General features: G+C 45.0%; 1 protein-coding gene across 2 annotated transcripts in view; it reads right to left on the bottom strand.

Annotated features, from left to right (window-relative positions):
* Window positions 1-5046: 5046 nt before the first annotated feature.
* Window positions 5047-23145, bottom strand: part of Lta4h (leukotriene A4 hydrolase) — a 32146-nt gene continuing 14047 nt past the window's right edge. The window contains exons 6-19 of one of the 2 annotated variants that reach the window (XM_060377925.1): window positions 22944-22996; window positions 20997-21069; window positions 20465-20605; window positions 19571-19594; window positions 19049-19119; window positions 18329-18440; window positions 17489-17633; window positions 15928-16031; window positions 15441-15511; window positions 12114-12168; window positions 9450-9545; window positions 7489-7571; window positions 6795-6899; window positions 5047-5253 (exon numbers count right to left, since the gene is read on the bottom strand). In XM_060377925.1, the coding sequence (XP_060233908.1) occupies window positions 5136-5253; window positions 6795-6899; window positions 7489-7571; window positions 9450-9545; window positions 12114-12168; window positions 15441-15511; window positions 15928-16031; window positions 17489-17633; window positions 18329-18440; window positions 19049-19119; window positions 19571-19594; window positions 20465-20605; window positions 20997-21069; window positions 22944-22996 (1251 nt within the window). In that variant the 3' untranslated portion in view covers window positions 5047-5135. The remainder of the gene's footprint in view (window positions 5254-6794; window positions 6900-7488; window positions 7572-9449; window positions 9546-12113; window positions 12169-15440; window positions 15512-15927; window positions 16032-17488; window positions 17634-18328; window positions 18441-19048; window positions 19120-19570; window positions 19595-20464; window positions 20606-20996; window positions 21070-22943; window positions 22997-23145) is intronic. The other variant, XM_060377926.1, reaches the window with a different exon arrangement.

Below are 23145 nucleotides of genomic sequence, written 5' to 3'. Positions count from 1 at the left end.
TGCCAGGGAGGGGAGTGCCTGCTGGGGTGTGGCTGGCAGGGAGACCGAGAATGGACTTTCAAAACACACCCCTTCCCTCGCCTTTACTCATTCACACTTTGAACAAATATTTATCGCGGCCTCTGGTGTTCCTTTGGCGAGAGAGGGATACGGGTTGGGAGAGCTCACTTTCAGGGCAGCCCTGTAGGTAGGAAGGCCAGCGGTGTCTTGCCCTGGAAGTCTGAGGCCTTGCCGGCACCCCTCCTGACCAGGGTCCCCAGTTCTCTCCTTTTCTGTCTGGAGAGAGACCACGTTCCCCTCTTTAGGGGAATTGGGAAAAGGCATCCCCTCAGTCAGTTGTGACACCCAGGAGTGTGGTAATCCTCATTCATTTATTTATTCCACAAACACCTGTTGAGCAACGCCTCCCTGTCGCTGCCTTGTGCTTCTGAAGCCATTGCTCCACAAGGAGAGAAGGCCAGAGACAATTTTCACAACTAAATGTCGTGACTAGACACATGAATCGCTGAGCCTTAAGTGGTCCACAGCTTCGTGCCCTGGGGTGAGGGAGTGATCAGCCTGTTTCCTAATCCAAAGGCAAATCGTTTACTGCTGTGATTTCCACTCTGGTTCTGTGATTTGTAGTCACTCGAGTTCTTTGGGCATCAGCTTTCTCACCAATGAAGTGGAGACGATGCTAGTGCCCATCCCAATGGGCGGCTGGAAGGACAAAGTGAATTCGTGTGTGTCAACCCTTAACTCGGCGCTGGATGGGAACAGTACAGAAGTGTTTGGGGTCACTCTCCCCGGCACGTGGACTTTAACACTCCACATGGCCCACAGCTGTTTTGTGAATTTTCCTTATCTTTGCCCCCTGGATAACCCTAATTCAACTAAGCTTCTTCTCTGCCGATGACTGCCTCCCTCCTCCAGCACCCTCCCCACCTAATTCTTTCCCACCTGGGTTAAGGAAATGTTGATAGCATAAGAACAGAAATGTGTGCACTTCACTGGTATGTCCGTTCAGAGGAGTTTGATCATTTCAGCAGAAATCCTGGTCTGTTTCCAGTTCTTTGGAATGGAGACACAGTTCCTCCGCAAACACCCGTATCCACATCCAGTATCTCACCATCGGAGTCTAATTGACGCCCACATCCCGACGTGCCCGGCAATCTGGTGACATCACAGTTTGATAGCGACAGATGTTACCTTCGGTTCCAGTATCCCACATTCAGGACATGGCCTTCCCCTTACATAACTCATCTCTGCCCATGAACCTGACTTCTGGTTAATCCTCGATTCTCCTGAACCCCGCTGCTTATGAAGCTCTCCTAGTTAAGTTAAACAACTTCAAGGTCTGCCAGAATCTATGCCTGTATTTGGGATGCAGCCCATACCCCGAGTCCTTACACTGGACTGTCACCGGGTCACCCCAACAGTCTGATGCAACAAGTCCTGTGATCATGTGGACGATGGCAGCACCCTTTGACTCGTGCCTCCCCAAAGGCAACTACCTACATCTTCCCCTCTCCTCAGTTTGAATCTAATTGCCAGAAAAAGGCCTCATCTTTTACATCTCTGGGAAAACTGCAGCCCTCAGATGTCAACCACCTTCATCATTCATCATCCATCCATCCATCCACCCACCCATCCATCCATTTCTAAATGCTTGTTAGGTGTCAAGCTCTGTGCCAAATTTGTCAGACAAAATGAGATCCATTCACATCAGGCACATTCACGGGCTTGCTGTCTGGAGATGAACAGACTCATAAAGGCTGAGATGTTCAACTAGCCCCTGTTCCTGGTTGAAAGGTCACCCAAGCTATTTCATGCTTGTGCTGACATCCCAGGTAGGCCCAGCTTTTGAGTAATTCCAAGAGGATACCAGCTCCTGGCAATCTGTCCCTCCCAGCCAGGTGAAAAATTCTACCCACAGACAGGTTGCGAAACAGCTGTCCTTTCTCCCCCTCCTTTTTCCTTTGCTTGTCTGCTATGCTGTTGCCTCTGTGCGTCCTTTCTGTAAACCACCTTTAGGCTAGGGTGGGAGGAATTCTCTCCCAGGCTATGTTAGCATAACCATTTTTCATCACTTTGAAACTTCTGTTAGTTCCTCTGGTGATCATGTGCATTTGATCTGACACTGACACAGAGACAGCTCAGTACGTACTAGCTGACCCAGCCAGAGTAAACACTTCCTTGGTCCTAGGCAAACCTGTAGCGGCGTGTGTCTTTGGCGCCCTCTGCCCTTCCAGGGAAGAAATACAAGTGAGAGCTGAGTGCCTGGGAATCAGGATTCTCCCGCAGCATAGCTAAGTCCACCAAGGAACACATGGTAAGGCAGATGGGTAGCAAAGAAATCTCAGGATTCCAGGACTGCACAGGAACTTCTGATGCCTGCTCCATCTTTCAGGTGTTCTTAAAGTTCACATTTTTTAGGGGGTACCCAGCGATGACATGCAACCAAGCTTAGACTCTAAGACAACACTCCCCTTAGAGTTTATCTGACTGGGATGGGTTCACCTGGAGAATCTGGAACTGTGGCGGTCTGTTCGTGTGTGACCCAGGGTGAGAGGGGTCCTGAATGCACACTGTGGACAATGCACACATGAGACAGGAGTGCCGATGTGTTGCCGTGACCCTGAAATAGTATTCCTCCACCCTTACTCACTTGGGTTTTGTATCTGGCAATCGAAGTGTCATAACTAAGGCCCCCGAGGTTCCCAAACTGCATGTGGACCCGCCCCTGGGCACCAGCAGGCATGGCAGGACACTCTTGTCTTTTATTTGGTTCAATCAGTTTCAGCATGTGCCTCCACACGCCATATACTCTGTGAAGAATCTTACTGGCTACTGGGGAGGTGATGAGGCAGGCTGAATGGAGTGAGGGAATACTGAGTTACTGATGTTCAGGGTAGCCATTTGACCTGTAAACAGGAGACTGAGGGGAGTCCAGTGGACCAGCAGGATGGAGCCAGGGCTGGGAGCACAGGCTAGGGCGTACACACACCCTAGCACAACCAGGCTAGTGATAAGCAAATCCAAGTGTTCATGTTTACTTAAAAAGCAAAACTCCGGGCTGGGAAACGACACTGTTGATAAAGTGTTTGCCTTGCAAGGACCTAAGTTTGATCCCAGAACCCACATTTGCATCTCTGGGGCTGGCTGCCCAGGTGGCCTACCCCACTTCTCCAGAGAGACCCTGCCTTAAAACAATGTGAACAGTGCCTGAGATGTTCTCTGGACCCTGTGCATGTGCACACATGAACAGCTGCACACAGACTACACATAAAAGATGTAAAATAAAAAACAAAGCACCGATCATGCTGAATTTTTGGTCTGCCGGCAAGATCAGATGTAAAAATAAATCAGTATAGCGATAGAACATCAATAAAACATTAGGTAAGTAATTTGTTGAAATATTTTGTAATTACACTGAGAAAAAAACTAACATAAAAATTTGAAATTTCTGTTAGGTCTTTTGGCATACACCTTAATCCCAACACACGGAAAGCTGAGAAGGGGGCGGCGGCGAAGCCTGGCCTAGAGAGTGAGACCCTGCCTCTAAACAAATACTAAAACTTATAAATCAAGAGTCAAATTTACAAAGAACATCATTATTCTTTTCCCTGTGAGAGCAAGTTACCAAATGTAATTTTTCTGAACTTTTTATTCTTTGAGTTTCAAATCATGCACCCCAGTCCTGCTCATCTCCCCATGCCCTCATATCCACTCTTCACCCTGACAACCTCCTCCATGCCCAAAATAAAATACACACATCCAAACAAACACAACACCAAGCTGTTATTACGTCACAGTGAATCCCACGCAGCATATTCCTGTCCACACATCTTCACTTGCAAATGTTCACTGCAATGAGTTACTGGTCTAGTTTGGGATTTCTGGCTTCTGTGATGCAATCAATATTGGATCATCAGGGCCTCCTCCCAGTTATCCCATTGTTGCCCTGTGTCATGGAGATCCTGTAGCTTTGGCACAGCACGTCTGGCCCTTTCATGCATCCCAAGCATTTGCAGATGGTATCGATTATGGGGTGGACCAGTTCAGAGCCCTGGATCTGGGCCTGGGTAGTCGCTGAGCTGATCAGCACCACCAGGACGAACTCTCCAGCACCGCTCCAGCTAGACCACCCAGTGAAGGTGGCCTGCAGAAGACGGGGTCTGCTCTCATGCCCTTGAGACTGCCTCATCCACACCCACTCCTCCAAAGCCAGCTCCACTGTGCTGCCCAGTAATGGTTGAGGGTCTATGCTCCCAAGTGCTGCAGCCTGTGAGGGGCCGGCTCTGCACTTCCCCTCTCACGCCCCTGAGGCTGGTTCACCTATGCCTTTCACCACCAGGGCCAACTCCACTGTTGTCCAGGTGAGGTGCAAAGCCTGCTCTCCCAAGTGTTATAGCCAGTGAGGGGGCAGGGCTAGCTCTCCTGGCTACTGCAGGTGGCAAGAAGAGGAAGACAACACCCCATACCCATGCCACCTCATGCCAGGTGAGTGGGCTCTCCTGTGTTCTCATCTTTTGAGGGTGGCTCACCTGCAGCCCACACCACCAGGGCCAGCTCTACCATGGTGCCCAGGTAAGGTGCAAAAGCAGCTTACTCTCATGACCCTGGGGTCAGCTGTCCCATCTGCCTCAGGTGACCAGGGGCAAGGGGACCCGTCGGGGCTAACTCACCTGCAGCCCATCCACCAGGACCAGGCAAGGTGCAGGGCCTGCTCTCCCAAGTGCTGCAGCCTGTGAGGGGCTGGGCTAGCTCTCCTGCTCTCACAGTGGGACTGGTGACCCTATGCCTTCACCATCGGGGCCAGCTCCACTAAACTGCCCAGGTGAGGTGCAGGGCCCACTCTCCTGAGTGCTGCAGCCAATGAGTGGCAGGGCCAGCTTACCCATGACCCTGGGGCCAGTTCTCCCAACTGCCACAGATGGGGAGAGGGCATCACCTCGCACCCACATCATCTCATGGCAGATGAGCATACCACGTTATTTTTAAAAGGTAGAACATTTTAGTGAAATCACAAGAAAATAATTTTAAAAAACAAATGAGACTTTAAAATACAATGAGGGCTAAAATTTTGTATTTCTTCATAGGTTCCATTAAAAAAAAAAAAGAAGAATTTTCTGAAATCAGCAACATCCAGGACCTTAATCCACTTTCAAATCTTTCCCCACCAACATTGCAGTCACAGGATGCATACTGGCTTTATGCTCTTGGTAGGTGCGCACAGCTTGATCATGGGATTTGTCAAAGGCAGCAAGATCCCTGCAGAGAAGAGAGAAAAAAAGAGACAAAGGAAAGAGAGACAGAAAAGTCATGTCAAAGCTAAGGTTAAATTAAAGATCACAACAGAGTAGCTAGGTGTTACCCAAGTAAACCCAGTACTATCTCCATTATCAAATATGGCCCATAAGACAGCAGGTCACAGACATTTGGAGGGGAGTTCCATAGAGGAACTAGAGTGAAGGGATAGTTACTGTTATTTAGCCAGGTATGACTGGCTAAATCCTGGGCTTTTTATGAGAACGTGTGCCTCAATTATTTTGTCTTAAAAAAAAAAAGTTTTGCAAACTTAATGAATCCTTTTAAGAGTATAAACATTCTAAATTAAGAAAAGAATTTCTGAAAGCTTCATACAATGAGAGTAAAAAGACCAACCGTATTTAACAATAATGGCACATAAGTTCGGAGTGAGTATATAAAATGCAGTATTAGTCATTTCAAGTATGGCTACTAGTTTTATGATACAAGACAGACCATTTATTTTTCCCATAAAAGGTATGTTCTTAAATTTATTTCTTTAGGTGTGCCTGTGAATGCTTGTGTGTGTGTGTCTGTCTGCCATAGCAAGGTGTGGAGGTCAGAGAACAGCCCGTGGAAGCTGTTTCTCTGCCACTATGTGAGTCCCAGGGATTGAACTCAGGTTATCAGGTTTGGCAGTAGGTGCCTTGTCTGATGAGCCATCTTGCTGGCCCCAAAGGGTATATTCTTATTGGAAGTATACATCAGTCAATTTGAAGGTAGATGGGCATTAATTATGGAAAGCCTGTGAAGTCTGCTTTAAAATACCTTAAAAAGTAGTTTTGCGGCCATATTTCAAAAATCGGATAATGGCTTACACTGACAAAATGTTCCTGTACTTGGGAAGTGAATACCAAGGCTACTGGATTAATCATGAAACTTGATTCCATGATTATAATTTTTTTAAGAACATGGAGCAGACACCTAATCAGAGAACTTAATGGAGAAGTTCTTAAATTACGTCTTGTTGCTAAAATACATTTTCTCCTATTTCCCCAAGCATTCCTCTACTATACATCAAGAAACACTTGACTCAGAGAGCTTGCATACGGTGCAAATTTCTCTTTGTGCTTAGTTTTAGATTCTTTCTTTCCCCCATAGCCACTTGCCAAACTTTCTGCTTTCAAAACTCTTTCTGTGTACCTCAGACTGACCTAGGTTTGTCTCCTTTCCATCTTGCCTTGCTCTACAGTAGCTAACCACATGCTGTGCTCCTGACACAGCTAATGACGTTACTTTAAATTTTAAATGGTCACAAGTACTAATTCCTTATTTATGATAACCAAACTTGAATACACGTAAAAATTATGCTGTTGGTGGTGTTTTACAAAGTTATTTTCCCCATCAGGCAGGACCAGGTATTGAACCTAAGACCTCAGGAACACTAAGTGCTGTACCATGAAGCCACAGACCCTGCCCTTCTCAAAGCCCTTCTCAAGAAACACCCTCCAATTCTGCCTCCTGGTCCTCACATGCCTATGAGGCCCAGTCTGATTCAGACTTACTTGAACAGAGGTCTGGTAAATTTCATCCTTCCTTGTTCAGTTGCCATTTTTAGAGCCAAAGGAATTGCCTCCTCCCATTTTGATTGAATGCAGAGCCGTAACCATCTGGAAGGATGTACATGGGAGAGAAGGTAAGGACACAAGGAAACGACTGGTGCTCCTGCTATGCTATGGAAATGCACAATCCCATTACAACCACACCGCACAGCGCCATCAGCTCCTGCATGCACACGCGCACACAGCTAACAACCGGAGAAGAGAAGGAAGAGGAGCTGGCTCTGGGAAAAGTGTTAGGTTTGAACTATGGAGGTGCTTGCGTACGCTATAAAATCAGTTTCTGAAAGGGGTGACTTAAACCTAACACTACAAATTTGAATTAAGGACAGATCACAGAACCAAAGGTTTCCAGCTGTGTCCATTCAGAGTAGATTTGGCTACTTGGGAAAGAAAGCCTATCTATTTACCATAAAACTCTTGATTCTAATTTTTTTTTTTTTTTAAGTTGAGAGAAGCTGAAAACCAGCTCTAGCAAACGATTAATATCGTCATGGTACAGACGGCTGCAATTGTCTGTGTGGGTGAACGTGACATGGGACGCCCAAGCCTCATGGGCTCTCACACTCTGCTTTCCCTTTCTCCACTGTTGAAGCTATCATTTTGCTTTCTTCCACAGAGACAAGTTAAAATGATGTACCTGAATCGTATTTCAGAATTGCTAATGGCATTGAAGTTGTACACCTCTTGCATTCGCTTTATGTGCCCCAAGGGAAGAGGCGCCTAAGGGCAAAAGGAAGAAGTAGGATCATTTCAACAGGATTCCCTGGAAGAAAGGAGCTGGAGAGATTAAAGTCCTTAATACTTTATACTATAAAAATATACTGGACAAGGGTAAAAGAAACACATGCACGCTCAAACAAACCCCTGGCAACTAGTTCCTGAGAGGACGCTCTGGGACAAGCTATTTTGTGGGGAACTTAAGAGAAATGAAGGAGGAGTATGCTCTCCTCAGACTTTCTAGACCGTTCTAGCGTCCTTTAGGTTCTTCCCCACATCCTACATAACTTAAACTTATCCCACCCTTCAGATAAATCACACTTCCTTACATTTTCATCACTAGTTGCTTTTGCTGGTTGGCTTTATCTGTGTCTGTTCCTTCTGATCTCATTTTGAGATGATCTATATCCTCTAAAACTGGCAGCCTTTAACCTTTCATATCTCAGACACCCCTCCCCCTGAGATGAGTAACAGGGACTCTGTCCTTGGTGGGGTGGGGTGCGTTTATCATGTGAATACAAATACCTAGATATAATTTCAGGGGATGCCTGACCCTCCTGTGCTGATGTTAATCCACACTGAAAGGGGAAACAAGTTTGGAAGGAAAGGAGGTAAGTGATAAGCTCAGTTTGGACAGACAGATTTTAAGATGCCTAGAGAGGACAGGCTGCGGTCCCTCAGGAGCTGCTCCTCCCCACCACACCCCTGCTGTGACCTCCTTACCTGACAGGACTGCCTAGGAGCCAGCCACCTCCATTCTCACTAACTGCTAGGCCTGTTCCAAGTTAGCATATCAGCTCCCACATGGACACATTTCAATTCCAAATCCATCCTGCTAGGCCAGCCAACGAAAAGCACCTCCCGACACCCCTTCTCTCCCTGTTTTGCCACACCCCCTCACACCGCCCTATCAGGCTTTCCTCTCTGTCTTAGCTCACAACAGCACCACCCGAAAGTTATCAGGCTGATGACTGGCGCAATAAAAATAAACCCTCTTACTCTGACAGGGCCTCAGCTGCCTCAGTGTCTTCTGCTAGGTTTTGCATCGATCAATGCAACAATCTCAAAGGAAATTAAGATTCAAATCCCCACCCTCTCTAGGTCCTTCAGTGGAAGGCTGCCCTTTGGGCACAAGCTGGTCAGCATCTCCGTTCTCCTTGAAGCACCCTGCCAGTTATCTGGGTTTGGACTTAAAATCTGCTTGGATTCTTTTCTATCAACCTCCAAATCCAGCAAGTCACAAGAGTGCATTTTCATCCCATGCGGCCTTTCTTCTCTGGTCTGGTCTCTCCTCCCTCACGCCTCACAAGTAACATTAGCCCCCTGTAGCCTTGGGCATGCTAGGCTTCATAACCTGCAATCTAATCAAAGCGGCTCTCACTCTTGATCCCTCCTGACTAGAGCAGAGTCTACATTTCTTGGCTCAGGATCTGAAACGCACCGCACATGACGCCTCCAGGCTCCATGAGCTTCCTCGCCAGCCCCGGCTCCATCGGCTGGCCCTCCCTCAACCTAACCTGCCACCATTAAACACCAAATCTCCAGGGGTCTCACTCTTCTAGGGGTCCTTCCTTGATGATGTCTCCCGAGAGGACAGTTTTTCTTCACTAAGGCATCCTACCACTGCCAACTTCACGTTATCTCCCCTCCCAGTGGGTCATGAGCCTTCTAGAACAAGGGTCACCCTTTCTTACACATGTTTTGAGTTGGTACAGCACTAATCATAATTCAGTAAATGAGTAAATGCTCTTTTTAAAAACAAATTAAGAAGTGGACTACGTAATTTCTTTTCCCACAGTTTCTTCACCGGTATCTTCTTCTACACGGGGGACAGCACACATGCGGCACCTCCGTGTCTGCTTTAATCTCCAGGGTATTCACCTTTTGAAGCACCTGTGCTAGGAACTCGTTCAGCTGATGCGAGGAGAGGTCCTTCAGGTCAGCAATGCTGAATGAATTCAAGTCCTCCTCTTTGGCCTGAAAGAAACATTACCGGGTTATTCCTGCTCAGGTGCAATTTCAGAATGTTGCTAGCCTGACATAAAAGGTAAAATTTAAGAAAAACAAATGAATTTACACCTGGGCTTACATAATCCAACATTAAGCTACTACCATCTAAGAGGTGAAAGAATCCTAAGATCGGATACTTAAGAAGAGGTTAGAGACTGTTCACAGCAAGAATGTGGGAACTGCTGCACGACTTCGCTTTTCAGACACGTCTGAACCACTGGAAGACAGTGATTTCCAAAGAAACAAGAAAAGCATGTCTACTCGTCTGTAAGCTAATTCAATACAGAGGAGACATTTTATAGGGTCAATGAGAGAAGGGCAGGTGCTCCACGGACCCTAAGACTGGCTCTGCTTCTCACACTTGAGGTACACAGCTGCTGCTTTACAGCTGGTTCTTGTGACTTATCTCGGTGTTCTATGTGTATAATTTGTTGTTTTAATGTGTGCATGCGTGTTGTGTGCCTGCATGCACTGGCTGTGAACCTGCGTGCACATGCACGAGGAGGCCGTAGTATCTTCCTTGATCATGCTCCACTCTTGGGGGGTGTTTTCTCTCCCTGAACTTGTAGTTCCCAATTCAGTAGTCCAGGTAACCAGCTTATCCTGGGGGGGTCCGCCACCTCTGCCTGCCGAGCACCAAGATTCCAGCAGCAGGCCGCCATGCCTGCGCCTGACTTTTATGTGGGTGTTGGACATCCAGATTCCAGTCCTCAAACTTGATCAGCAAGTGTGTTAGCCACTGAGCCACCTCCCCAGACCCTGTGTGTGAGTGTGTGTATACATACACATATATACATCTACACACACACACACACACACACACACACACACACACACACTCAATATTTGGGAAAAACAACCAAGAAAGCACCTCAGGAGAGCACACTCATGGTTAACATCCTCACTGTTGCCAACTCCGCCTGCTCCTTCTGATAACTGAACTGTTTATAACCATCTGCCTTGCACTACTGGGCCCAAAGGAATATCAGAGCGAAGATGAGCAGCAGTTCTCCAGCACCAGGCCAGCTGGTTGAACTATTCACATTTAATATGAGGGTTCCAGGAGACTCAGGCTAAAGATCCTGCTTCCACAGATGGCTCTCTGGACATTTGTGAGCTAAGAAAGACGGAGCCAGAAGACCGAGGCTCATGTGCCAAAGTGTGCAACCAGGTTTCTCTCCTTGGATGCAAATAATTAAACCTTTGGAGACATTAAACAAGGCCCATTATTAAAATATCCTTCCGGCCGAATCCAACACCACTCCAGGTAAAAAACTCCTCAGTCAAAGCACATGTGTACGCAACCAACAATTCTCTGAGAAGCAGCGACTTACAGAACGCCATCCCCATAACTTCCTTTAGAGGAGAAGCAGACAGAGCCACAAACCACTGCACCCACAACACGTGATGTTGGATCTAAACTCAATCTCTACCTCTATGTCTCCATAGAGCTTACAGTTTACAGTGTTTTCAATGAGACCTTCCTTCCTCCTTCCCTCCTTCTCTTCCTTTCCCTTCTTTCATGATATGGCTGGCCCTGCATTCACAACCCTCCTGCCTCTGTCTCCTGCGTCCTGGGGTCTCCTGCATCCTGGGGTCACAGGTGCCACGAAGTTGGGCTAAGTTAGAGACTCTTTCACTGGTTTCCAGCTTCAATTTCCTGCCTTATTTTTTTTGCTTTGTTTTCTTCTTGTGTCTCTAAGTGTTTTCTTCCAGTGCCCAAATGCCCTACCTGCCCTGCGCTCAGTTGCCAGTACCTTTCCACACCAGTAAAACCACTTGAAGCAGGAATGTTGAATATCAGGAAAGCCCATTGCCCAACATAAACATAATCTGTTTCTTTAAACATAATCTAATTTCTTTCATTTTTTTCATTACCCTAAAGGCAATCTCTGTTTCTTCTACGCTGTGGAGCTCAGCATTCCGCATGTGGAAGATTGCCAGAAATGCTGGCCAAGTAAACTTTAGACATAAGTTTCAGAGAGCAACATCAACATTTGTTGCAACTGTCAAGAGAGAAGCTGTTAAGTTTTCTCTTATTTTCTATTCGAGACTCATTCAGGGTACATGCCCATTCTGGTTTCTCTAGGCGTACATTTTAGTGCCTATACCAGGGCACGCCCAGTCTCATTCCCCTAGGCATACTTTTTAGTACATAAAGCAGGGCGTATGCCTTGTCTGGTTTCCTTAAGCATATGTTTTAGTACATATGTATTTTAGTACTCATGTGTTACAAAGTTTTGTAGAAATGAACAGAACCAGCTACCGGCAGGCCCTCAGGTCCTCCCATTCCACAGCTGGCCTTAAATACTGACCGAAGATCATTTCCATTTACCTATTGGCGTACAGGCACCTCTACGTATGATGTACATATGTGTGAAGCATATCTGATGAGTGGAAGGGGGTGTGAAGACAGTATCAACCCAAGGAAACAACTTACAAACACAACTACTCACAGTTTGAAATTCCCCCCACATACAGAGGCATCTTTGTACAATTCAGAAAAAAGGATGAAAACGATCCATCACCACTTACAGTGACCCATCTTTGACTTAAGGCGATGCAAGCATTTGTCAGAGTCATATCGTAACTGCAAAATGGAAAAGACATTCAAGGTTACATTTTATAAATGTATCCTTTTGAATAAATGCACCTGTAGGCTATCTAATATATACTTAAAATTTTAAGTTTTTTTCAAAGAGGAAGCACTCCTAAGTATTTGCAGTAGGAAGTCTACTTGACTCACCTAAGAACCAAATCCAAAAGGGTACCATGCTGGATGCCACATTAAATAAAGCTGCTGGCTGTCCTTCAGAGAGCCCGCAAGCATCCCAGCACAACCACCACACCCTTGAAAGACTTCGACGGGGGTCAGGACCAGCGGAGCACACTAAGCATTTCTCTGCCTGGCAGCAACAGCTCCAGGCCCTCATGACAGCATGGAGAACATCAAGACCACATTCTCAAGGATTTTACTTTTGGGTTGTCCCAAACTTTGTAGCACAAAGTCAATCTACAAGCAAGCTAGGTAACAGGCAGTGCTCCACATGCCAGCCTCCAGAGTCCAAAGTCACCGTGTGATAACCTCATTCTTCTCTTTTCAGGAGATGGGATTAACCATTAAGCAAAACCAGCTGTGTCGGTACGTGCCCCCAACTTGAATGTGTCATGTCAACAAAATTCTTGCAAAACACCCCTCTTTATCTGAACACCGCACCTATCTGCTGTGAACTGCTAATCAGTGACGAGAGATGTAATTACCGATGGTAGGTGGGTTTCTATTTTTCTGTTATTCTTCTATTTTTGTTCCCTGTAGGGAATGAACAGGGAGCCCATTCACAATTCTCTTCAAGGAAGGTTCAGCAGTAAATAATAATTATAACTTGCTGCACCTAGACGCTGGCAGTAAGTACATCCCAAGCTCTCTCATGTTTGAATCCGAAACTCCAAAGCCCCGTGTCTTGATCCAGTCACCTCTAAATAGCACACCAGTCTTCGGCTGTTTAGAGGTGACTGGATCATATGGTACTAGTTTCCTCCTTAAAAGAATGGGCTGTTAGGAGAGGAGCCTACTTGAAAGTGGCTCTCTGTCTGCCCTACACCACCTCCTCTGTATTCTACTTCATCACAGCCTCAGAGTCATGTGACCACAGACAGAAACAGGAGCCGAACTGGGTCTTCCCAAACCATGCTGCAGAGCCAAGCAGCCACTTTATCTCCAAGCAGCAGTCTGGCTGCTCAGCGCTTATTTTTCAAACACCAACACAATGGGAAAGGTTTGGCTGGTGTCTTTCTTAGTGTTCTGAAACATCCTTCTCAGTATGGTTGAATGGACTAAGTTAGGAGTTAGCTCAGGGAAGGGAAGTAATTCCTACTCTTAAAAGAAGCCCAAAGGAAAGTACTGTGCTTACAAAGAAAGCGTTGGGCAGATTTGAGTCTTTCTCTCCTGGTGCGCAGCATACAGTAATGCAATAGGAAAAATGTTTGGCCATACAAGTAAACACACAACTTCCAAACACAGCACCAAGAAACTCTCAAGCTCAGACCCGGGCAGGCAGGCTAAGACGTGCCTCCATGGCGAAGTGGCTCCTAAGCTGGGGGTGGAATTACCCATGTAGAAGAAAGTGTGTGTGCTTGGGCACTAAGCTTGAATGAGGGTGGGGAGTCCGAGAGAGCCTGGACACCGGCCGGCTGGAGCAAAGGGAATGGAAGGTCAGGAGCTATAAAGTCCCTATGAAAGAAAGGACTTGGCTTCAGTCTAGGAACAGATGAGCACCAGGGAAGACGGTTAACAAGATGACCAATTGGTACAGTTGTAGATTGTTACTGCTTGTCTGTCTGTCTGTATCTATCTGTCTGTCTGTCTACCTACCTACCTAATCTATCTTTTTTTGAGACAGGGTCTCTCTGTTATGCAGCCTCGGCTGTCCTAGAGCCCATCATGTATTCCAAGGTGGTCTCCAACTCACAGTGATCCCCCTGCCTCTGACTCCTGAGTCACACTGTGTTTTTAAATATTCATTCCAGCTCTTTTTACAGACTGGTGCAGGATGAGGCCAGAAAACATGTAGGTGCACCAGCTCAGAGGCCACAGCAGCCTTCAGCAAAGAGAACTGACATGACAGTGGCTGACAGTGGTGAAGTGGAAATGGAGAGGAATGAGCGAGCCTGAGAAACATTTAAATGAGTGTGGAGAGCACTGTAAGAATCAGAGGCTGTAGGAGTCAGCAGTGGCCTCCTGACCACTCCCTTCTCAGCCCAGACCCCTCAGGAGGCTTTTCGAACACATAGGAACATGGTGTCTTTTTTCTACACCAACTTCTGGTGCTCACTCTGTAGCTCCAGTAAACTGCACTGCTTAGTGGGAGAGCAGCTGGTAAGGACTTTCTGTGTTCCAAAGGAAGGGCAACCAGGAGCCTCAACATGTCGCAGCCAGCATCCTCACGTGATGCCTGACGTCTAGAGCGTAGCTCTCTGACTCCAGGAGGGTGTTTAGTTGAAAAGACAGGGTAGGTAAGGCTCCAGGGATTCAAGGATTACTATTTATAAGTCATACAGTTTGGGGCAAGACACTTTGGTCAGCTAACCCTAAAATCACCACTTCTGGAAATAGGGGTAATAACTTATAATAGCATAAGGATTAATATAATGTTAATATATATTGTAAGATAGTAAAACGCTATTTTTCTTACTGAAAAAATGTGTGTGTGTGTTTGTGTGTGTGCATTTTAGGACAGATCTTGCTACATAACCCTAACTTACCCCAAGTTCAGGATCCTCCTCCTGAGGGCTGGGGTCAGAGGCAGCCATTATACCTAGCCTTCACAAAAGCTTCAGAAAATGAAAATAGCTTACTCTTCCCTAAGTCCCTCACCAACCTCATGTGGAAACAAGACACTCAGTGATGTTTACAGATCTGGTTGTAAACCACAGAAATGGATTTTGGCCAGGGGAAAGGACTAGAAACCTAAGCCCCTTTGCTCCCTTTGCTGATTGGTAACAGTTTAAGCAAAATGCACGATCCTTCCAGATACTCTGAAAAAGCTAGGCAGGGTGAGGTGTGTCCAAACTGCAGCCCTCAGGCCTCCTGTGCTGAGATGGCTACACAGGTAGCCCAACACATCTGTAGATGAGTATGCTGTGTAGCAATAACAAAAAGGTCAATACTGGCCCTGCAGCAGTGGCTCATGCCTTTAATCCTAGCAGAGGCAGGTGGATCTCTGTGAGTTCAAGGCCAGCCTGGTCTACAGAGCAAGTTCAGGACAGCCAAGGCTACACAGAGAAACCCTGTCTCAAAAAACCAAAAAGGTTGAATATCCTTAGATTGGGAGGAGAAGAAACACATTAGAGGTGAGTACGCACTTGGGTTTGACAGGAGGCAGGCCAGGAGAATAGAGCCAGGCATTCCAGTCAACTTGATTGAGAAGATCCACCTGTGAAAAGGAAGCACACACAGTTTGTCAAAATGAACAAAGAAATGAGCAACTGAAAACAAACCTGTGAGTGATCAAACATACAACTTACTCTAATCTGCCACAGCAAGGTAATTCTTAAAACTCACCGATTTTCAAAATTCACATTAAGCAACAGATCATTATTACACCTGTATGTCTAATCATTATGTCTATTTTTGGAATACAAACGTGACATTTTGACATATGTAAACAACGTGGAATGATTAAATCTAGCTAATCAACATAAACTGATAGTCATCATTAGTGTTCTGAAAGAGAATTAAAATAGATAAACTGATTCTAACCGATACTTATGATTAAGCAATTCAAGAAGCCTAATGAGCAGTTTATGGAGAGACCCTGAGCATGAAAAACAAAAAAGATTTAAAGCAGACCTTATCTTTAAAGTGGGAATAGAGGAAACTCTTCCAGTCATCAGTGGTCACACTCTTGTAGGAAAAATTCTCAACATAAGCCTTTAAGAATCCTAGAAACACCTCTAGAAATAAAAAATTTAAAAGAAATAAAGTCAATTTTCAGAGAAAGACAATTCTATGACCCCACCACTACCACCACCACTGCATGGATGACACTGTTCTACTAACCACAAACAACAGAGAACACTCAAAGAACCAAAGAGCTTTTGACAGTGAAAGAATATTCAAGAAAGGAGGCAGGTCTCAAGCTGGACCTTTGAGGTCTATGTCAATTGATGCAGGAGAGAAGAGAAAGCCTCCTTCCAGCCAGGAAGACATAATGAAGATACAGAGCAAGAACAACCCAAAGCAATAACCCTCATGAGAAAACAGGAGAGTAAGACCTGACAGACAGAATGGAAGAGGAGGTGCCTCCAAAGTCAGCCAACAAAGGGCCCCCCAAGGCATCAGCACATATGTGTAAGAAAATCCTGTGATCTACTGACATCATGTGTATGCAAAATATTGAGCTTAAAAAAAAAAAAAGTAAAAGACAGATACGGAACAAATAGAGAAGCCAAACTCTCGCCTGAGAGGTATATATGTTTCAAGGCTCCAACAGATGTATAAAACTGCACAAACTGTACTGTACTACTGTTTTCCATATGGTAAAACTTAATTCATAAGTTCGACATGGGAAGAGATTAATAACGATAAATAATGGGGTTGAATCATCAAAACACACTGATAAAAAATAACATGAATAAATAAATTCTCTTTCCAAATACTTTACTAACCCTCTGTGGTTCTCAGGTGCCCTACTGAGATATCACAAGGAATACTAGTATTTACTGAAAGCCACAGGGTGCAAGACAAATGATGCTGGCAACTTAGATATTCTGAAGTGGAGCCACAACATGAAAAAGGGAGGGGGTAACCGCATGCTGAAGCTGTTAAGAACTGCAGTAAGCTGGAAGCTTACTATCCGTGAGTTCACATCCACGAAGTCTTGAGGAAGAAAAAGAGAATTGTAGTGACTGCTGTAACTGCAGTGGTAGGAAGTGAACCCACGGGTAAGAGAGCAACTACAGGATCCCTTATTCTGTTATTAAAATCATTGTATCTGCACGCAGAGTAAGAACTAGAGTCACATACATCCAAGTGTGTAGAGTAAGAACTAGAGTCACATACATCCAAGTGTTAATGGGGTGACCCTGGGCTCTCATTTGTTACTCATAAACTTCTGGATTACAGGAAGTGTGTCTGTGGATATTCTTAAAGTTTAATGGGATTAAGAAAGAAAAAAGCCAAGCTGCATTATACAGATTAAGGGGTCATGTAGAGTTTGGTGGATAAACATAACATTGGAAATCGATACAGATGTCTCCTGCACGATGAACTGGAAGTATAAAACGAATAGAAAAAGTTCACAATTCATCTCTACTCTTCTTATCATCCTCCAAAAGAAACATAAAAAACAAAACAAAACAAAACAAAAAAACAAACACCACCCACAAGCCAGACAATGCCAGCCTCTTACCTGGTCCACCAAGAAGTTGTTCAAGGTAGAAGAGTAATGCGAAGCCCTTCTCATAGGGAATGGAGGAATAGGCTACATCCGGGTCTACGTCCTTCAGGTCAACCACGAGCTTGGTGAAGGGATGGGACTCCCCAAAAGTTTTTATCTGCAACCCAATGAAGTAAGGTGAGTGTTCTCACAGAGGAGGGCTGCACCAGCAAGCCGGCAAGGGAGTTCTACTTCAGTCAGGGACCTAACAGGCTTCTAGGACCTCAACTTGAAGAAACGGTCTGTTACAACCCATGGAGTCTCTAACTACAAGAACGACAAGGTGGGCCTCTGGTATTTCTTGCTAATGGCTGGCTTCACTTTGACAAAAAGGCTAGAAAGATGATTTACTGTCTGAGCTATAGGTGTAGATTTCAGGAGAGAGCATTTAAAACTTTCCAAGTATCAGGGCCAGGTGGTTGGTGGCACACGCCTTTAATCCCAGCACAGACAGGTGGATCTCTGTGAGTTTGAAGCCAGCCTGGTCTACATAGTGAGTTCCAGGATAACCAAGGCCACACAGAGAAAACCTGTATCAAAAAAAACAAAGAAACAAACAAAATCACAAGTATTTCATATAAAAGTCAATGAAATGAGCAGCTATGTTAACAGCAAGGAACTTATGTGTTCCTCAGCTCCCAGTTTTAGAACAGGGTCACGAATGGCATGTGTCAGCAAACTGTGACATGGGACCTGCTGCACCCCTACACCTACACTATGGCTTCCTTGTTGCTAAAAACATAAGCTACAAACCCGGTTCTATACTGACCGCACAACGCTGGGTAAGTGCTTCTAAGGGCCTACCCCACTCACCGTATTTTGTAGCTCTCCCCATCCTCCCAAAGCATGGAAATGTCTGAACTTCTCCCCGAACAATCGTCCACAAATGTGACGCTCTAAGTAGACGGTATGTCCTTCGTTTAACCTGAAAAGGAACGAAGGAAAAAAAAAAGGGTACTGTCATAGCGGAGAGGACATAGCATTTCAGCCAGGCAGATATTTTCCTTTTGATCCTTCCAGGGAGGGAAGCAGTTATACGGCAAGGTCTCCACATCCAGCCCCTGCAGCCCAGAGGAGCCCAGGCAGCCAACTAAGACAATAGCAAGCCCACACCAGCAGGTGGCAGCAGACAGAACTAAGTGGCAATTTTGCTTTTGCAGAGTTCATGTGTTAAAATGAGGCAATGTCAGAAAGTAGCACACCTAGAATGTCACAAGTGTTGCAGAATCTTTTAAAACTCTGTGTATCACAGTGATCACAATGAAGAGAAACAAGATATGCATAGGAAACAGAGCAGTGATTGGGGAGGGTGGCAGGAGAAAAAGCAGCAAGGGCAACCAATACCAAAAAGAAGGAAGGAAAGAAGGACAGAAGGGAGGGAGGGAGGGAGGGAGGGAGGGAGGGAGAGAGGGAGGGAGGGAGGGAAGGAGGGAGAAAGGAAGGGAGGGAGGGAGGAAAAAATTAAGAAAGAAAGAAGAAAAGAAAGAAGGAAAGAAACAAAGAAAGAGAAAGGAAAAGAAAAAATCATCGTACCAAAAGTGGTCCCAAGTTTTGTTAGTCACTAGGTTTCCTGTCCAGCTGTGAGATATCTCGTGTGCAATAACCTGAAGGGAAGTGTGACGTGATTAGTGATCAGATCAGTTTCTTCATTCTATAACATGTCCTTATTTAAATACTTTCTTTTAACTTCACACGACTGGATGTTTTTAAAAACATATTCAAAATTACTTCAGGGGAAAAATATAATTTAATAATAAACCAAAAATGCATACAATACTTTAGAGATTAGAAACAACTACCACTAAGAAAAAAACAAAATATTAAATTAAATGAACATATAAGTCAATTAAATATTTCATACACAGAAAATAATAAAATCTTATAATCCTATATCATTTGCAGTTGGTCAACTTTTCTTTCATCTATCAAATCTAATTGCTACAGTAGTACGGGGATAACCCCAATTTTCTTTTACAATAGTATCTTCTTAACAATACAGTGGGTATTTTAACAACTTCTTGAGGATTAAGACTATAACAAGAAATTTTCACTTACATTGGAGAGTGACTTGTCACCTGCCTACAAAAAAGAAAACATCTTAGTATTTTCATCGTCAATTGACAGGTCACAGGATACCCCCTTTCCATCTCAAACCTGACCTGACGGGCCACCGTATGTCCACTGAAGTACCTCAAAAGGTTCAAGAGGGATGGAGAACACAAACAGTGTTCTTCTTTTCTCCCACGATCATAGAAAACTTTTCAACACCACAGGACTAGTAGGCTTCTCTGTAACTCCAGAGACTGCTTCCCATTCCCATCCTGTTTATCTATCACATTCTGTGCCTTCTTACTATTTTTTTTTTTGGTATGTGTGTGTGTGTGTGTGCTCATGTGTATGTGTATATATTCATGTATGGTGCGTGCGTGTGTGTGTGTGTGTGTGTGTGTTCATGTGTATGTGCATATATTCATGTATGGTGCATATGTGTGTGTTCATGTGTGGTGTATGTGTGTGTGAGGATGTGGTGGTATGTGTGTGTATATGTATGTGTGAGTATGTAGTATGTTAGTGTGTGTGTGTGTGTGTGTGTATGTTCATATGTGGTGTATGTGTTCATGTGTGAGGATGTGGAAGCCAGAGGACAACCTTAGCTGCCATTACTCACATCCGCCCTCCTTAGGTTTGAGACAGTGTCTGTCATTAGGCTGGGGCTCATCAAGATGGCTAGGGTGACCGGCCGGTGAGCACCAAGGATCTGCCTATCTCCACCTCCCTGGTCCAGGATTACACGTGTGTACAACCAAGCCCAGCTTTTTTACATGGGTTCTGGGAGGTAAGTCAAGTCTTCATAGTTGCGCAGCGAGCCCTTTAATCACAGCTATGCCGTAGCCCTTCGTCTGGGTTTATTTTTGAGGCCTCCATTGCGAATGAAGAGATGTTTCTTACCAGGAGAGTAGGCGTCACGAATGTAAGACAAGGGTTCTCCATGCCGCCATAGGGAAAGGAGGGAGGCAGAACCAGCAGGTCGTACTGGCCCCACACATAGGGCCCTCCTAGGTCTTCTGCAATCTTAAGCATAGATTCAGTCTGGAAAAAAAAAAAAATGAATGCGTACATAATCTCCTCTTAATGGTCATACTAGCAATTTCTTAAAAGTGCAAACAGCTTTCTGCGAAGGTTGCAAGTTAAGAATATCTACTGAAATGACAAACAGAAAGAAACAACTGCAACTGCACAGACGTGTGCTTGAACCCTGCTCAACGCTACCGCATCCCCGTCAAACCTTCACTGTACCGTTTTACCAGAATTACTGGGAAGGGTGTGCATGACCAACCTCAGAGAACTACTGGGAAGGGTGTGCATGACCAACCTCAGAGAACTACTGGGAAGGGTGTGCATGACCAACCTCAGAGAATTACTGGGAAGGGTGTGCATGACCAACCTCAGAGAATTACTGGGAAGGGTGTGCATGACCAACCTCAGAGAACTCATAAGCAGATTTTTCCACCTGCTCCTTCTCCGACCACACCAGAGTTCTTGGGCCAATTTGCCTGCAAAAAGGAAAAGCTTCATAGAAAAGAAATTCAAGTCAAATGACTCACCTGGGTCTAAGAAGGATCTAGATATCTTATAATAACAAACCGTTATAAAGTAAAACCGGACTGGCCACGTGCTGACAGGGAAGGAGGAGGCCAAATAGTGTGAGATAGCGGACCTGCTGTTAAACCTATAGCAATAGCTCTTCATGGAGGTACAGTCCAGGTTAAAGGAAAATGGAGGCATGAGTAGGCTTCCTGGCTGGGTGCGAAGACCTCTGAGCATATAGGCTCCTCTCTCAATTTCACAGTGCAGAAACCCAGAGACTGAACAAGATCATCCCAGGAGAGGGATAGCGCCTCGCTTGATTATGCTGGACAGGCACTAATGAAAAACAAGAAGTCCTGTCACACCGTGTAAGAGCTAAGCCTCATGGACATGATGCTCAATGAAATAAACTGTCAGCAAAAGGCACGCATGGCATGATTCTGTTTATATGAAGTAACTAACGCAGTTGGATCACAGGCGTGGAAGCAGAGCCCTGGCCAGCAAGGACTGGGGTTGGGTGGAGATGGGTACGAGGTTTCAGTTCTGCTCGCTGAGTTCCGCAGATCTGTTTCACACCACTGAGCCCCACTTAAAAATGGTTAAGACTGTAAAATCCATGTGGCTTTCACAACTGTAAAAACAGCACTCCTTCTACTTACTGTGCAGACTGAGTATCTAGAGAATTCATTAGAGTAGAAATTTGGCTTGAGAGAGGGACCAATCATTTTCTTTTTCTTTTCTCGCTTTTAAAATTATGTTTGTTCTTATATTTTGTACGTGTGTCTAATATGTGAGTACGTGTGTGTTGTGTGTGTTGTGTGTGTGTGGAGCGGTGCACACTCAAGACTGCCCGGCTTGCTTACAAGAGCCCTTACCCAAATTTGCATTTCTATGGACTACCAGTTTACAGTCTGTAGACCAAGCTGCGAGTGCCACCCAACAAAAACTTATGAGTCGCAAAAGCACACGCATTTTGATGAAAGCTGGAATTTTCTGATTGCCATATTTTTTTAAAGCAAAAGAAACTAAATCAATTTCAGTAAGTATTTATTTGTCCCAGCAGATACAAAGTATTATTTAAACACATGGTATAAAAATTATTAATGGAACTTTTTACATTTTCATACAGTCTTCTGAAATCCAGCCTCTGTTTACTTAGAGAATATCGCAGTTTGGGTGAGTTGTGTTTCAAACGTTTACCAGCTTCAAGCGACCACTTACAGACATCACAGAGCTAGTCTAAATGAGCTTAAAAGTAACAAGACACAGTTCCTGGCTGTATGACCAAGCAAGTTACTACAAACTCTTGAGAGTCAGTTTCTTCTTGGTAAAATGAAAACAAATGAAATAAGAAAAAAAGAATTCATAGGTACCCCAGAGCTAAATGTGTTAGAATTGCACCTACTAACAGTTTTCATCACTGGCTGCTCTGACAATCATATTCTCATTTACTGAGTGTATCCTACAAGCCTGGCGCTTTAAATCCTTTGATGTAGAATTTCTTCCCTTTTCCAGAAGAAGGAAATGAAATTCAGCGGCAGTGAGCTACCCAAAGATGGATTTAGTAACTACCAGAGCTGAAACCCAGCTCTGGGTTGCCTGACCTCTATTTTGTCCACTTTTTTGCAACTAAAAAGACTATGATGATTGTAAATATTCTACTTTTCAGTTGTTCAGAAATGAGAACAGAGTCAGGAGGAGGGCTCTACTTGAGTTTCCCTAAATCTGTCAGCCGGACATCCTGGGCAAGACACAACGTTCGACCCATCAACCCTGCCAGGAGTTCAGCTTGCCTATGGTTTCATCTTTCATAAACCTCAAATGCTGTGCAAAAACTCACCTGCTTTCTAAAGCGCCAACAACTAACGCGATCAGGTAGCACGGTATGGGAACCTACAGGGGACAAACAAACACAGCTGCGTCAGTGCCCAGGAGTGGTGCAGGCAGGCCCGGCAGAACAGATTCAGGTAGGAAATTCTTCAGATCCCCAAGCGCCACTAGGAACCTACTTTCCTTCGGTCCTTCTCAAAGAGTTCTACTCC

This window comes from Meriones unguiculatus, chromosome 2 (genome assembly GCF_030254825.1).
Source record: "Meriones unguiculatus strain TT.TT164.6M chromosome 2, Bangor_MerUng_6.1, whole genome shotgun sequence".
Lineage (NCBI taxonomy): Eukaryota > Metazoa > Chordata > Mammalia > Rodentia > Muridae > Meriones > Meriones unguiculatus.
Note: the sequence above shows the minus strand (reverse complement) of the source record. Positions and strands in the feature narration are given on the sequence as shown.